The following is an 18,230-nucleotide window of genomic DNA, read 5'->3' on the forward strand; positions in this document are numbered from 1 at the left end:
TAGGGTCGTACGTTGGCTATCCAAATAAGTTCATAAATATTAACTCTTAATATACAATATAACGTGGCACTCAGTGCCCACACACATTATCTACGGTGAAAACTTCAACTGACTCAACGGAGTGACCAAAACGGAAAACTTACCTAATGTCAAAATTGGTCTATCGTTAGACGACCTTTATCATACAGATCTGTGGCTTATTTATTTGCACATGGTATACAAATAAGTTAGTACTATAATACTCAATTAATGGTACAGATAAACAAAATCATATATTTTTATATAAAATACATATATAAAACATATGCACCTTCCGTACAATTAGATGTTCTAACAAACATCTCTAAATATAGGGCATATCATTATTCCTAAATCTCCAATATAGGGGCATATCATCATCTTCAATAACTCCAAAAATCATCACACATATCATTAAGCGTATCCTCGAAGCCGATCAAAGTTATTTAAATCATTCTCCACGGTACACTCTAGCTGTCGAAGTATCACATCAAAATCATATCATATTTATCTAAGCCTCTCCATGGCTATCTCACGTCATATACAAATCAAATCAATGAGTGGTCCTCCCTTGGACATAGTTAGATCACGCTCGGTGGCCAATTGATAGAAAATCATATCACGCTCATGGAAAAACTGCTGGCAGAGACACAGATCACACACATGTCGAAGCAACAAGCGGAGAACCAATCACGCATAGCGCCGAAGCAGCTGGTAAAGAACAGATCATCGATCGGAGTAATCTGCCAATGTCGGTATCACTAGGAGTAATCTCAATGGATGGCATCAAAACACTGCAGGTAAGAATCACAGGTGGAATTAGTGCCACCATCGTTGCTTACCACCATCCTTACTGCCACACACATAGTCAGAGGGGGACAGAAATCCATTCAACCATAAATCAGATCAATGTCCAAAATTCATCCCTCGGACAGAAACACAAATCCACAAATAGGCCATCATGCCTTTTTTTTATTCACATTTTCCTCATCAAACCTCAATCCACATTTATCAAACTTCAATCGTCTTTAAGCTCGATTAGGTTCTAAGAGCCTCTAAGTCTCCAAGGCATCATTCAATTAAATCATCTCAACATATCATTCACCTAGGGTAATCTACCCCTAGGGGTTCATCATAGCCTCTAGACATCCTAGTCTAGGTACACACAGCATAGGCCATCCGTGTGACTCACATCACAACACACAAACACCCATTCCATAGTTTGGTTATCTAGCCTAAGCACTTACATCTAAGCAATTATATATATATATATATACATACACACATATTAATACCATGATAGCGCCTTAACAAGGCGTCATGCATCACATGCATTTTAATTCAAAACCCACTCACAGTGACAAATTGGAGGTAATCTCGGCCAAGCTTTGATTTTTAGTCTCCAATCGGTGTCTAGCTTGCCAACAAGTTGATTTAACTCTGTTTCCCTCTTTGCATATGTCAAAACATCGAAATGTTAATTAAATCCTAGCTTTCAAAAAATGCCAACTTTTGCACAATTAACCAAATCTTAGTAATCTAACTACTTCAGCCAAATCTTTAATTAATGAGCTAAACCCACACCTTAGAAGTCAGATTGTACGAATCTTAGCTCCCAAATTCTTCAATCCAAGCCAAAGGGGAAAATTACCAAATTTAGAAAAAAAATCAGATTTCTTAACATTTAACTGATTAAATTGAAAAATAATTGTTAAAAACGTTAAATCTTACCTCCAAGATGGTTCTCCAAGCTCCAAATAGCCTCAAAACACTTCAAAAATCCGTTTGGGGCTTTAAGGTTTTAGGTTTCTAGAGAGAGAAAGGAAAAGAAAGAGCTGAGAGAAAGAGATAGGGCGAAATGGCCTAAAATCCTTCTTTTTTTTTTCTTTCCTCCTTGATGTATTAATACATTTGGCAAAATATCGATACATTTGCTCTAATTTCAAAATGAATGTATCGCTACATTTCAGGCAGAATGCTCCTTGCCCAAACATGTATTGATACATGTAGGAGATGTATCAATACTTTTCCCCCTAGGTGCTCTCTGCTTCAAATGTATTGATATATTTAGACAATGTATCAATACATATTCTTCTTTAGCCAAATCTATCGATACATTCTCAAATATATCGGTAAAATATTCTTCCTGAAGCCTTTGTTGTTCATCCTGCCATGAATGTATTGAAATATTAGCGTATATATTGATACTTTCACCACTGTAGGCAATTCTAAGCTTCCCAAAACTTCAAAAATCTAAATTTAACATTTCAATATTATTCCCGGTTGATATTACACCTCAAATCATTCATTTAACTCAATCTCATACACATAAATTCATAAACATAACATCAAACCTTGATCAAAACTTCAAATTATGAGATTTACTACATATTTCCTCAAAATTTCGCCTAAATGTCAATATATACATTTTAAAACACTTGACGTACATAACATATCCTCAAAGTCCTCAAAATTTTACATATTCATAAATCATCGGTGTTACAAAAGATTTTAGGTTTAAACCAAAATTTACTAAATTATCTTAGAGAAATTAATACAGTCAAGTTTCTTTGGTTGACTTGATGTAAATTATGTTCATGTCATTCGGTTGACTTGGTATAAATTAAGGTAATGTCACGGAGTTGACCAATGACGTAGAATTTGTTAAGATTTTAATGGTCAATTTTAAATTTATTTCATATATTTTATCAAAAATTTTAAATTAATCTCTTTACTATGATTCGTATAAATTAAGTTTTTATATTTTTAAAATTTTTTAATATTAATTCAATTATTAATATTATCAAGTTTTTCTTTTAAAATTTAGTTGATAATAATGTTGAACAATATTGGTATGCATTGACCAGTGATGACATGAAATTTCTAAACGTTATAAACAGTAATAGTCAAATAAAAATTCAAAAGAATTAGTAATAATTTCTAGCACTAACTTGTGTTAATTTCTTCAATTTTTATTTTAGATTCCACTTTGTGCCAAAATCATTCAATTCCCTCTCTACGTCACACAACTTTTAGTTTTCTTCCCCTTTTTTCGTATCTTTTATTCCAAACACAATCAAAAGTTTTTTATCTTCAGATTTTCTCTCTTTTGTTTTCCCTTTCTTTTAATTCTCGTTCTCCATCATACAACTTTTCGTTCTCTCGTTTTCCTACGGCAATTAAATTATGAAAAACATGATGCAAATAATTAAATTCATATATTTAATCGAAAATGTATAAATATTTACATCTCACTGGACTATCTCTTTCTCTTTATTCATTACTCTTTAATCTCAATTAATTTAGTTAATTGCTAATCTTTTTATTTTAATATCTTTTTAAAAGAAAATTCATATTAACACTTATCAATGTCATATCAACGCTTTTCAAAATCAGGTCAACCTCAAGTCAATAGCAGTAATGTCACTTTAACAGCTTTAACAAAAAATCCTTGATGATATTAATAATTGAACTAATATCATCAAATTTTGAAAATATAACTACTTGATTAAATTTAACATTTTGATAGAGTGCATGAATTAAATTAAACATTTTGATAAAATATACAGATTAAATTCAACATTTTGATAAAAGTACATGGATTAAATCTAATATTTGATAAAATATAAAGACTAAATCTAATATTTTTGTATAATACAAATAATAAATTCAAAATTAATCATTAAAATCCAAAAAATATCATGCTAGCATTGATCAAAGCATATTAATATCAGTCAATGTCACATAGATGCACTCTGATGCTAATCAATGCCACATTATCAACTTTAATGGAAAAAGTTTGATGGTGTTATCGGTTGAATTAACATTAACAAATTTTATAGATATAAAGGTGTAATTTATGCAAATTATAGAAGAGAAATTAAATTTAACATTTTGGTATAGTTAATAAATTAAATTTATAATTTCTCCTTTAAAATATGTTTACCATTTAAGATCATGGGGTGTTTAATGGGCTCAAAAAGTTTTATTGGGCCATGGCGTGAAACCCACTAAGCTCACCTCCCAAAAAATTAATTTAAGAAAAGAAATAAGTGAAAATAGTGAGCACCTAATTAAAATACAATGATTAGAACAACTCAAGCTTAGCTCAAGATTAGTAGTTGTCAAGATTATTGATGGCAAATTGTATTATCATGTTTCTATTGTATTATGTGTAAATCTGGTATTACGAAAATCTCATTGTTATAGTTGATAAATATGGTGTTAATGATATGTAATTACTATTTATAAGTTATGATAACATAATTTTGATATAATATTTGATAGTAGAAGAATTGTTTGATTAATCATAAAAAATAAATATTACTTATTAGACTTTTATTCATATTATTTATAAATAATAAATATTTATAAAATATTATAAAATATAATTTGAAAGAACAATTATAAGAGAAAGTATTTAGAAGGAGTAAAAAAGATCTTATTAGAGTGTATATTTACAAATAAAGTTAAGAGTCTATTTATAAGCTAATAATCTCTTATCTAGATAAAAATTTTAAGATAAATATAATGCTAAGGAATATGATTTGAATGGATTAAATATTAATCTTAATCTAATCTAATGTACATCCAAACCTAGATATACATAATTAATTATAAAAATTTAAATCAAATTACATTCTTGTGTTTGGCCTGGGTTGTTTGGCCTATCTAAGTTGTCGGATCCAAAATTTTAAATCGTGATATAATGGATATTTACACATATATTCATTACATTCCCTTTAAATATCCATTGTGTTAAAAATATATCTCGTTAAAACCTTATTAGAAAAAAATCTCACAAAAAAAATATGAGTAAAGCAAAAATTGTATATAATTCTTTTCAAGAATTTGTTTTTTTTTTTAAAGTTCAATAATACGTTTTTGAAATACTACCGCATTAAAAACCTTATCAAGAAAAACTCAATGAGAAAAATCTCGACGAAGAAAAAGAATACAATACGTATTTTATTCCCTCTCTTAACTGAATTGTTTAAGATTTTTAAAACGATACATTTCAATATTTTGTATCAACTTTTCAAATGTTGTAATAAGACGGGTTTTGGTGAAAAAATATGTTAGATTATTACTTGAATAAATTTGTTAAACACTAATATTATTTTTTTTTTGAAGATCATGAAGAAGAATTTTGATAAAATATGTTTTGTTTTACTACGTTTAATGTATTATTCTTTTAATTGTATTATAAAAGCGATATTATTCTTGTATAACGTTATTGAAATTTTTTTCTTGATTAACAATTTACATGTTTCTCGGATATATTGAATTATAAATCTTATTCAAATACATTCATGACTTGCTTTTATACTGCTAGAATAAGTTATTGCACAATAATCCAGGAATTTTCACTTGTTGGGAAGGATGGATTTTTTTAAGAAAGTTTGCTTTTATGGAGACGAATGTGTCCTGCCCCGTCCAGTTCAGTTCCTAATATTTTTCCCATAATTGGTCAATCTGATGCCACATCTTGGTTTTGCTATTATATTACGAGCCTCCATCATTGTTGATTGCACAGGTACATTGTTGGCCTCATTGTGCTATGTAACTGATATTTTTGTTGGCTGCTCTGTTGCAACGCTTGTTGGTACTGCTGTTGATTGATCTGGCTTGTTTGTGCTATTAAGTTGTTGCTATCACTCGGAGGAATGTCATTAGTGCACTTTTCTGATATGGAGTTGACAAAGAGTTCACGTTTTCAGGGCAATGGTGTTTATTAGAAGCCCTCATCATGGAAATTGCCAGCAAAATGAAGTTAGACCCACACTGGCAGTCTAATTAATTCCTCTCAGGTTGCAATGCTTTTGGGTAATGCCGTGACCGAGCTTCTGATTTCTCTTTATATCGACCAAAATGCAAAATCAGCTTGTAAATACCTCTGCCGAAGTCTTTTTACATAGGAGTTTTGGTAGTTTTGTCTTTTCCCATGGTCATCAAGCTCCACTATCAAATTCAATTTTCTCATGGTGGTTTAATGCAGCCTCTGTTACACGTGCGGGTTTCTCATGGTGGTTTAATTGCAACACCGCTTTGTGGTCTTGGGTTCATGTTGAGCTTATTGTTGGAGGGTCTTTGCTAATGTGGTGCACTTATTATTTTTGGGTCTCTTTCTGGCTCCCTCTGTTCATGTGTGCACAGTGCACTGTTCCTTGCATTTTCAGGTGGACTAACTAATTGCAGAATCCAATTCAAAGGTTGCCATTTCATAGGTGAGCGTAGGCTATTTTCATTGAAATCTACAAGCTAATTTAATCGATTGTGGAAGTTTCTATTGTGCACACATTGTGGAAGGGTAATTTATTTACTGATACGCGTACGAAGTATGTGCTGACAAGCAAAGCATACTTTCGGCGTGGTGGTGATTAGTTTCTGGAGCCACTCTATCTTCCTACATTATTTCCATGATATTTTGTTATGTTTTACTTCAGCTCTGCTATGTGTGGTTTTTTTGCTCTTGAAATTGTAATTATGGTGCATTGTACTTGGATATTATGGGTGGCTTTGCTGCTCACCTATAAGGGTGGCATTGTGACTCCATATCGCTTTATCAATAATATATCCTCACTTTGACTGAAAAAGAAAATAATATTAAAAAATTTAATTTGAATGAATTAAATTTTAATTTTAATTTAATCTAATTTACATTCAAATTTAGATTTACATAATTAAAATCAGATTACATTTTTATAATTAGATTGTTTGATTTATCTGAACTATCTAGTTTAAAACCTTAAATCATAACACAATAAACATTCACACATATATTTATATCATAAAATTATTATTTATTATATCTCGTATTATTTATGAGTAGTCAATAGTCTCAAACAAAATAATGTTAGAAACGGAACTTCGGCGTCGTTCCACTTCAGGAATTAGAAGACTACAATGTTTTCATTCTTAGTAGCAACCTTGTTAAGGCAAGGATTCCACTTATTTGATGCCTGTTAAAAATTATTGGCACAGTCCATGTGCAGGACATTCGTTTCTTCTGGATGAGTATTAAAGCATTGAGAGGATGTGATCATGTTTGGTTCTGACATGACTCCTGGTAATTTCCTTCACACTAGAACAACCAGAAAGGGACATAGCGAGTTCAAGCTCATCCTTAAGCATTTCAAGGACTCGTCTGACTCCGTATTCCCCCTTGGCTGCAAGTCCATAGATAACTGGCCTTCCAACCTACAACATACATAGCATAGTTAGAGCACATTAGTGGACAGAATCAGGTCAATGCAGGAAAGAATGCAAGATGTGTAGTTCCACGATTTAAACTTGAAGGTGAATGTGACAGGGAAAATGAGAAATGAACCCATACTGTAGCCTTGTCTCCTTAAACCCTCTTCAATTTATTAGCATAACCAGTTGCAATGAGATGCAATTGCATAACCACGTAGATACAGAAATGAAACATCGGAGTTGTTTCTTGACTGAAATGATATATAGTTAAGAGGTTTAAGAGCTTACTAGGACAGCTTGTGCACCAAGAGCCATTGCCTTGAAAATATCTGTTCCTCGCCGCACTCCTCCATCAAGGAAAACTGGAACTTTTCCATCAACAGCATGAACAACCTGCGACCTCATTGTTCACATATATGTAGGAAGTAATCAGAGAATTTTCCTTACTAATCCAGATTTTGTTGGGAAGTATCACCCTCAACTCATATTCTATAGCCGCATACTATACTGATAACAATGATACGTTAAGGAGAGCACCTCTTCCAGAACAGATATGGTGGGAGGACTATAATCCAGCTGGCGAGCTCCGTGATTGGAGACAATAATCGCATCAACACCTACTTCCAGCGCCTTCATTGCTGTGAATGGTAGTATCAAACTTTCAAAAAGCTATTCAATCAGCAGCCAAAGCCAGAAGAAAGTGTGAAGACACGAATACATACGCAAGAACAAAACAAAAAATAAGTTGAATAAAGTATAACCTGATTTCTAAAAGTTAAAACTGATGCGTTTGCTAAGCTCTTTGACTTTAGCTCATGTAAGAAAGCAGAATCTAAATGAATCTGCTGAAGGGCAAGGGCTTATATATAAATAGCTGAATAACAGTGTGTTCAACTAGAGCGTCAAGACTTCAATGGGGATACCAAACTAAAAAAGGCAGTGCCTTAACCTTACCATCTTCTTGAGTGAGCACCCCTTTGATCAGAATTGGCAATTTTGTAATAGATTTCAACCATCCGATGTCCTGTAGAAATGACAATGTACTAGTTAAACCAGTAACAGCGCCGTAGTTCCAGAACAATGGTTCTCACTTCTTATATTCACCTCACTCTTGCCAGACGACTCTAATACTATTAAAGAGCCAAAAAAATTGCCCATTAATATCTGTGAGGACCTTTAAGCAAAGTACTGAAACAAGCAGTCAGGGTTAGTTTGGAATTGCAGGGTGGTTGGAAAAGTGTGGACGAAAGAACCATAGTAAAAAGCCACTCTTTTACTCAAACCTAAGGTGAAGCTGAATATTTCTAGTCTGTTTGGCATTGCAATTCATGGCCAAACAAATGCAACCTAAACATATTGAAACTAAGCCTAAATTATTTATCTATTAGTATCAGTACTAAATAATTATCCAGGTGATAATTAGCAATGGGAAAGAGATGAAACAGGAAGGAGGGTGAAACAAGCCTGAGAGTAGAACATCTGCAATAAATATCATAAAAACATATTACAAAATAACTTGGATGATCTATCAATCCTTACCTCCCAACAAAAAGAAGGATCACGGGTCCAATTGACCAGTGCATCTAGATTTGAACCTCCATCCTGCAAAATCTATAACATGTTATCTATATTTCATGATCAAAAACATCTAACAGACTTAATAGATGTAGTCCAATCCCTTAATTTCAATTAATTTCCTTTGGTCATTTAAAAGAAAAAGGGACAGATTATGTGCCACATAACTGTCGGACTGTAAAATTGACATTGTATTGGAGAAAAAGACAAGATAAAACCGAAGCAAAAGCAAATACAGGATGTAGTCCTTTGAACAACTCTCACTAAAACAGTATGGGTTATCCTATAAGAGACAGTCCTATGTATTTGAAAATAAACATAAGCTCATTACTTCTCCGTTTTATGTTCTGCAGTCTGGACAGAAAGATGCATAGTGCATTTAAAACATGGTTTTAGCTTAAGAAGCCAGATGCCTACACAACCCAGGAAAACTATTCTGATGCATGATTGGGGATTGGGATTATTCTACTCACAGTGACAATGTTAGTTGATAATAGACCCTCCAGGTTCTTCAGTTCAGGTACAATGATCCTACAGAGGTTTGTCAGAAGTAATGTTTCACATGAGATGCATAAGTCATAGCTTTCCGCATAAATTGTAAATCAGAAATAACATTACTTGTCATGGTATATAAACCACATCAGTGTATCATCTCTATAATACAAAGCATGTTAATCCAAACAGTTAAAAGCAACTGGATCTTTCGTGCCCGGAAACTCAATGAAAGAGAAAATGCTGATATTTCACTTGTTCTTAATGTCTGCCTCCCTGCGACCATGTCTTGGAGAATCACCGGTTACGACAATTGCCTTATATCCATTATTTTCAGCTCTTTGCACCAGCTTAGCTGATATATCCCGCCTCTTATACACCTATTCAGAGGAAAACCAAATTAGGTTCCAAATTCTAGCAAAATGATATTTATGGGACAGAAGAAATTCCTGCTGCTAACTAAAGATAAAGTCTACATGGTAACAGTAAAAGAGCTCCAGGCAAGGACAAATACATATAACTGGAAGAAGCGAACAGCATTGCAGCAGGCAGCTACTTCCTCCAAAGTACAGGTAGATGAAATAGATAGAACCTGGAATGAGAATTTACAGTGGAAACAGACATTAAAATCTAGGCACCTAAAAGTTATATATATGTATATTGTTAATACCATTATCGTGTTACATGCAGATGCTGCTCTGGCTGTGGCAATCTCTCCTGGAAATAAAGCAAACAGCTAGTCAATAAAAGTTTAAAAAAGTTTAAAAGAATTTGTTTTAGAGGACTCAGACCTGAAGGGTTTGCCAGCTTATGCCTAGAAGTTGGAGCAATCATAACTGGCATTGAGATATTGTAACCTAATACCGTAGTTGATAAATCAATGCTGCTCACATCTAGAAGAACTCTAGGCTGAATACTGAGAAGTCACAGATAATAAGTTAAAATGATGAAACCTATATGCTCAGTCTCAGAGTCATTTAACCAAGTTAAGCCATTACGTGATTCTATGAAATGCTTCCTCATTCTCTTTTAAGGTATATTGATCCTCTGCTCCTCCAGCGAAGAAATCATAGTACATTTTTGGAAGGGCTTGCCTTGCTAATTCTCGAAATCCATTGACATTAACAGGTTCTGCTGCCATATCCTAGAAACATAGACAATGTTTTAATATTCTGCTACATCTAGCTCTAACTGCCACTGCAGTTTCAGTAATAGACCAAAGCATAAGTTCTGGAATAAATCTTAGAAGAGTTGTGACGTGCAGACCTATGTTGCAAGAATAACTTTGATAGGCAAATCCCGTTTTGGGGCTTCTAACAGTTTTGCTGTTAATGATATGAGATCATAAATGGTTATATCATGTAAGGGGCTCTCAAGCACATCAAAGATCATTTACATACCAACCATGAAAATTGGCAAAGGTGCTCCAGAACTACACTCCAGAACTAAATTAAAGAGAATTTGCAAATGATGTGTACAATTTTATTCATTGACAGATGGGAGTTGGGGAGCTGTGGCAAGATTCCGATACAGACAAGTAGACATTAGCCGATGTGTATAGCAATATGAGCTAACTATTCTTGGCAACCCTCAAATATCTGATTCGCAGGACGATATATAGCACGATGTATGAGGACAATTGTAAAGTGCTTGACTGCCATAAAAACTAGCGCATAGTGACTCATCAGAGTATGTGTTTAAGTTCAGAAGATAATCAAAGCAAGTGATCTTGCGAAAAACATACCTATGAGAGCAGAAAGCCACTCCAGAATTCTTATGTTATGTGAATGATAGAGCAGGTTCTGTGCAATAATTTCTAACTTTGAAATGAATTCTGTGTTATGCAAATCTGAAAACAAAATGTTTATGCGGAAAAAACTGGTGCCGTCTTTAATTTTGCAACCTCTGCCACCATGTAAGAGGTATATTTTTCCTGTTTTCTGGTCAATCGAATTGGCTAAAATTTCAAGGAATCTTTCCCCGTTCAGTAGCCAGGCCATGTCCTCTTGTCTCGACTTATGGTGTCACCTTCTGTTTGATAGTTATATTAATATGAGTGATGGGCCATGGTTCCGAATCCGAAGAAAACGAAGATCTTATACAATAAACCCTGGAAGCAGAGAAAGGTAATTAAATACTTATCGTTTTGTCACGGGGTGAGGAACGGAACTGATGTCACGGTCAAGAGTTCAGACAGCAGCCGGGCAGGCGAGCAGCACAGACTGCACATGCGAACCAGGCAGTCCATCGGTTTAGTAGGCCAATAGGCCCGTCAAGAAGTCTGGCCTACTTTTGTGGGTTTTGAAGTTTACTTAAAGTTCAAATTTCAAAATTTCACTGCATAACGGTGTCAAATATTTACGAGACAAATCCCATGAGTGCAATAGATATTATATTAAATCCAATGTATTATTTCTAATTAATTGTTTCTCGAAGGTCATTGGACCTCCTTTGAATGCTTTTCACTTTTAACTTTGAGTTGATTTCAATGAAGAATTTAAGATCAATTATTTGAAGTATTTTTGTTATACCATAACAAAAGTTAAGAATGGAGAAATGAAATCATAAGGAAGAATCATGAACCCATCCTAGTCCTAAGAGAGTACTATCTGTATCACAAGGCCACCAGAAAATCAGCGATAATGTGAGTTAAACCTACTTTTGTCGTTGAGAACTTTATTGTGCGAAAATTTGGGTACTTCCAAAAAAAGGAAAAACCTAGCAGCTACAAATAGCTGAAGGTACCCTTTGGGGCTTGGGCTATTAAGACAAGTGGTCATGGTCTCATTAGGGTACCGGCCACTTCAAGTAGGTTGCGTTAGAACTATTAATTTACTCGCAAATCGAAGCACATTTATACTGCCAATATGAAAATTTAATCTCCTCTTTTTAATTCGTAATAATTGTGGCATATTTTCAATAATAATATTATGAGTCGTATATTCATTTTGAAAAAAAATAAAAAGAATAAAGTTTTTTAAAAAATTATTTTCGTTTCAAATAATTATATTTATTTAGATATTTTTATCCAAAAAATTATATCAGTACAAAAAGAAATACTTTGTCTATAAAATAAGACTTTGTTTTTTTCTAAATGTATAAAAACAATTTCAAATCAAACTCTCTTCGTTTTCCAAATACTTAGATTGCTTATAAACTATTTTATTATAAAAAAATTTTATAAGAATTTGATAATCTTGTCATATTTTGATGAGTGTTTAATGAATTGATTTTATTAATGTAAAATATAATTAATCGTTAGATTTAATTGTATCTTCGATATACATATTGAAACCCATTTCATAATTTTTTTTATTTTCAATTATATATTCCAACAACAACAATAATAATAATAATAAGTCATATACATATGAAAATTTATTTACATAAATCTTAATTCCCATGTTGCTAGCCAAAGTTAGCAATGGTAGTAAAAGAGAGGAAAGGGAAATAAAATTCAACACCAAAAAGAAGATGGAAAGAAATTAAAACAGTTAGAATGTTATCGAGGATAATGTTGAAGCCAGTGTTTCTATATTATTTATTTCAACTTAAGGTTCGTTTGTTTTGATGTTAAATATTTTTAGCAAAACATTTTTAAGACTTATGCTTATTTGGAAGATGAAAAATTTATTTCAAATGTAAAATATTTTACGGATTAACAAAAAAAGTATTCATTAACTACGTAAAATGTCTTACACTCTTGAGAAGTGTAAGACATTTTCTAGAGAATAAAAAAAATATTATTATTTTAAACCTAGTAGTATAGGATTGATGAAAATTAACATTTAACTTAAAATATTTAAAAAATTAAAAATTATTAATATTTAATTAAAAATGTTAACTTAAAATATTAATCTTTAAATTCAATAAATCTTACTAAAAATTATAATAAAAAATATTTCAATGATCGTCATTTGATTAATACACATTTATAATTATAGATTTTAGATGTTTTATACAATAGATGAATATTGATATTTTTATAATGTTATGGAAAAAATGATCGATGGAAAATTTTTTAAAATTTAGAGTTTACTTTCATTACACATATATGGTTAAATGCTTCGGAAAATATTCTTATTTATTTTGTCCATTTTCATTTTTATTTTTAATTTTGATCCCAAATTAGTGAAAATCAAATGAGATCATTGTTTTGTAATAACTCCTATGTATCATTTTAACACCAAACTAACTCCACTAATGGTGGTGGAAAATATATTTCACGAGATGATCCAAGCAATAAAAAATATTTTCGACAGTTTATCGAAACAATAGAAAACATTTTATATGGAAAAAATTTTTCCCCAACAAGTTATTTTTTAGTTACCAAATAGACCGTTAGCATTTTTCAATAACAAGGTCCCAACCTAAGATGCGTATGTCGACAATCACGTTTCAACTTTGCTAGTCGTTAATCCACTGTATCTAAGTTACGCCTGGTGGTATTTGAGATTTTACCATCAACATTACAAGATTCGGATTAATTATTTATCTATTGTCATGGTCCACACCGGCTTGTAAGGTATTATTTGTTTTGATCTGTTGGGACTACAATTTTGTCTCACAAAAGGTGTCTCATAAATTAAATATGATGTGAACCTTAAATGTCCAGTCTCACACAATCGATGTGAAAATCATAGTTTCCCTTTGGGACCTTGATATCCTCTTTTTATTTAGGATTCATGACTCCCCACTAGGTCTATGGCATTTTCCATAATGTAGGGATTAATGACTCTCGTGACATCCTCCCTCACTCTAATAAGAGCCCATTATCCTTGGTAATACATCGTTAATATCCCTAAAACCCATTATGATACCAATTTTCACAGTTTACGCCAACCTACAAGATATTATTCATTTTGGCCCACTTGCTTCACAATTTTATCTCACAAAAGGCGTCTCACAAGTTAAAGATGGTGTTAAACCTTAAAAACGTAAATTCAAGTTGGAAACATGAGCACATGACAAATGGTATCTGAGCAAACCCAAATCTTCATTGATTTGAGGCTCTCATGAGAGATATCAAGGTCGAGGTAGACCCAGACTAAGGTATGGTCCCTCTTTTCTATAGATAAAAGAGCCTGTGCAATAAGGGTATTGCGTAATTAAATGAGATAAAATGTCACAGATCTCATATTAGTAAGAGATAGGGTCAGTCTTGAGTTTATAAATAAAGGCATTTTTTCACCTATCATACATGTTTTTGGGTTAAAAACGGGAGCCTATGATATCAGGTATTTAAGGTTCACACTTTTTATGGGAGTAGTAGTAATATCCTCAAGTTGGTGTGGACCATGACATCTATAATTATTATCAAATTGTAACAGTCAAAGTTACGAAAAATACAGGTTTCACTTGATGATGTTTGTTTTGTTTTTTTGGCCTCTATAATTGTTGCTTGCTGATTTATTAAGACAATTTGCTTTAAAACTTTTATCAAATTAGCAAAACATTATGCAAGTGTACATAGTCAACAAGTAATATAGTAGTAAGCGGGTTATCGTCTCCACTGGGAATTGTATCTAAATTTTTGCTAATTACTAAAATTGAGGAATCTAATCTTATCCAAGGAAATCTAGTATGAAAATTAATTGAAAATGAAAAAAAATTAAAGTAGCAAAGCTAAACCAGTGAACTAAGCTAAAAAAAATGCAAGTAAATTAAGTTGGAAAATACTGGGGAAGTACCTTGGATTATGGTTTCAATTAATACTTTATTTGGACTTAAGATTGACTAATTACCTATTTTTATGAAAAACTAATGCTAGCTTAAGATCCTTAAGCATTTACGATTCTCCGTTGAGCTATCGTATAATGGCTTAACTTAATTTAATTCGCTATATGCCTATAACTAATTAATTGAGCTAAGTTCCTTAAGTATAGATCTTATAAATTGACTGTATATGGTTAATAGGTATATGTTTACCCTATTAATAAATCACCCAATTAATTCCTAACTGTAATGATCATATACTACCCAAACCATGGTTTTTTTAAACTATGTCAAGTATTATCTAAAAACCCATACACATCCTATTGGTAATCAGTAAATAAAATGGGAAATAAGTGTAGTTTTGAATAAACACTAAATATTCTATAAAAACAAGTAATAGTCAATCAAGCATCCAAACTATACATTAATATCCACCATAATCCTAGAAAAGAAAGTTTAGCTTAACATTTCAATAGCTCATAATAAAATTTCACCAAAACTAAGCATTTATACAAGGAGATTTAGAGAGAGAAAAATAAAGCTAATGAGAGAAAACTCTTTTGGTGCAATTTTGTCAAGTTTTTTTTTTTTTTCCTCTTCTTTTCTCCTTGTGGAAAGCTTCTTTTTTCCTCTGAAGTTACTCCTCAAGATGGTCCCCTTCAACCCTAAAAAATGATTATATTTATACCTTTTTTGATGGCCATTTGATGTAAAATTGAATGGCCAAAAATGTGTAGAATTACTTGTTGGTGCCTAAGGGGCCACGAGCTGGGGCCTAGGCACCCAAGGTTCTGTTTTGTGGATTGTTTTAACATGCTAGACAATGCATTAGCGCTTATGCACTGAGAGCTGGGCGCCCAAGCTTCTGTCAACACTTATTGTAATTTGCTGCAGTCAGTCAATTTCATCTACATTTTTTATCATGATACCTTGTGAATTGGGTAAAGTACTAAACATTAAAGTTAGAGCTCTTCCTCTTAACTTTTCATAAGCCTAAGAATCATGTCGATTGGGGTTTTGTAGCTCAAGTTATGCTCAAAATATGGCAGCATATTTAGAGGTCTTTCTTAAACTACTTGCATCATCCTTTGTCAATTGAGTTCCAAGTCCTTGCACATCCTTTAATATTAGAAAATCAATTAAATTAAAAGCGGAAATGAGAGATTTTAACAAGAAATTCATTGAAATTGCATAAATGATAAACGCCATAGTATAAATTAAATTACTGCTGCTAAGTGTAAAATTACCTATGGATTACTTAAAATTAAAGGACCTAGCTCAATTTTAGATTCCAAAGATGCATAAGATAACTCTATATAATAGAGTTATCAATAATTATTATTAAATTGTGATAGTCAAAGTTATGAAAAATACAAGTTTTACTTGGTGATCTTTTCTTTTTATATTTTTAATTTTTTATTAAAAATTAAATTAAAAGTAAAAAAGATCCAACTGTTATGAAGTCAAACTTGAAAGTGTATTTACAAATGAAATAAGGGGCCTATTTATAGGTTAATAGCCTTTATCTAGATAGAATTTATAAGATAAAGATAATGTTTAAGGGATTTGATTTGGATGGGTTAAATCCTAATATTAATCCAATATAATCTACATCCAAATTTAGATATACATAATCAAATATAAGAGTTTATATTAGAGTACAGTATAGTGTTTGGCCTGTCTCGACTACTTGGCATGGTCTGAACTCTTAGGTCATGACATAATAGATATTCACACATATATTCATAACACTCTCTTTGAATGTCTATTGTATTAAGTATATACCTCGTTAAAACCTTACTAAGAAAAAATTCGAGTGAAGAAAAAAGAGTACATAATTCTTTTCGAGAATACGCATTTAAAATACTATCTCATTAAAAACTTTACCAAAATACACATAGTGGGAAGAACTTTGATGAAGGAAAAAAGTATAGTGCGTATTTTGCTCCTCCGAATTACTACATTATTTAAAATATTTAAAACGACACATTCTAATTTTTTTGTACTAATTTTTCAAATGTTGTAGTAAGAAGGGTTTTGGTGAATAAATCTATTGGATTGTCACTTGAACGAATTTGTTGAACACTAATATCATCTTTTTCTTAGAAATAATGAGTGAAGAAGAATTTTAGCAAAATATGTTTTGTTCCTTTTAATATATCATTCCTTTAATTGTGCTATGCAAGAAGTATTATCTTCATATAACATTGTTCGAATTGCTTTCTTGATTGACAATCCACACGTTTCTCGAATATGTTGAGTTATAGATCTTAACCAGATACATTGACAACTCGTTGCATGAATTGTTAAAATTTCTACATAATTAGAAAAAGTAGTAACTATAGTTAGTTTTACAGAATGCCATAAAATAGCCATACCTCCATATGTGAATAAGTAACCTATCTAGGATTAAGCTTTGTGTGGATCAGATAAATATCCTACATCTACATAACCAATTAAATTTGATTTTGATACATTTGAGTAATAGAAATATTGAAATATATGTTTAATTTCATTCTAATGTTATTGAATTGAAGAAGAGCTATATCTTGCTAATAAATTTATAACAAATGATATATCAGGTCGTTTATTACTAGCAAGATACATTAATACTCCAATTGTACTAAGATGTGGTACTTTAAGACCGTAAAGTTTTTCATCATCCTCACGAGGTCGAAAATGATATTTTTTCACATCTAATAACTTTACAACTATTGATGAACTCAATGAATGTGTTTTGTCCGTATAAAATTATTTTAGCACTTTTGCTATATAATTTGATTGATGGGCAAAAATTTCATTTGTCCAGTGTTTAGTCTGAAGACCCAAAGAAAACTTTATTTTTCTAAGATCTTTCATATCAAATTCTTTTTTTAAATAATCCAAGATTTTTTATAACTATTCAAGAGTTGTAATAATGTTTAAGTCATCAACATAAATAATAATTATCACAAATTCATATCTGAATCATTTTATAAAAACACATGGGCATATAGGAATTTTTTATAACCTTCTTTTAACAAATACTCATTAAGGCGATTATACCACATGCGTTTAGATTGCTTTAATCTATACATATATTTATTTAATTTGATCGAATAAATTTCTCTAGAACTGTGTGCTTTAGGCAACTTAAATCTTTTAAGGATTTTAATATAGATATCAATATCAAGTGAGCCATATAAATAGGTTATATTCATTAAACACATTTTAATCTTCTCATGTATTGCCAA

General features: G+C 31.7%; 1 protein-coding gene across 5 annotated transcripts; it reads right to left on the reverse strand.

Annotated features, from left to right (window-relative positions):
- Positions 1-6,800: 6,800 nt before the first annotated feature.
- LOC18596267 (peroxisomal (S)-2-hydroxyacid oxidase GLO4-like) lies at positions 6,801-11,392 on the reverse strand. 5 transcript variants are annotated; one of them, XM_018123325.2, is made up of 14 exons: positions 11,027-11,386; positions 10,687-10,936; positions 10,549-10,607; positions 10,281-10,426; positions 10,074-10,198; positions 9,953-9,999; positions 9,797-9,874; positions 9,538-9,662; positions 9,264-9,321; positions 8,755-8,817; positions 8,170-8,239; positions 7,753-7,853; positions 7,504-7,608; positions 6,801-7,218 (listed from the first exon to the last, which is right to left on the reverse strand). In XM_018123325.2, the coding sequence occupies exons 4-14, from the start codon at positions 10,421-10,423 to the stop codon at positions 7,039-7,041; spliced, it is 1,095 nt and encodes a 364-aa protein (XP_017978814.2). In that variant the 5' UTR covers positions 10,424-10,426; positions 10,549-10,607; positions 10,687-10,936; positions 11,027-11,386; the 3' UTR covers positions 6,801-7,038. The 5 variants fall into 5 exon arrangements, with proteins under 5 accessions (XP_017978814.2, XP_088663678.1, XP_088663680.1 ...); XM_088807552.1 differs by lacking the exon at positions 10,687-10,936; XM_088807554.1 differs by lacking the exon at positions 11,027-11,386 and having other exon boundaries at positions 10,687-10,948.
- Positions 11,393-18,230: the final 6,838 nt, after the last annotated feature.

The sequence above is a fragment of the Theobroma cacao genome, chromosome 6 (assembly GCF_053813885.1).
Source record: "Theobroma cacao isolate CCN51 chromosome 6, ASM5381388v1, whole genome shotgun sequence".
Lineage (NCBI taxonomy): Eukaryota > Viridiplantae > Streptophyta > Magnoliopsida > Malvales > Malvaceae > Theobroma > Theobroma cacao.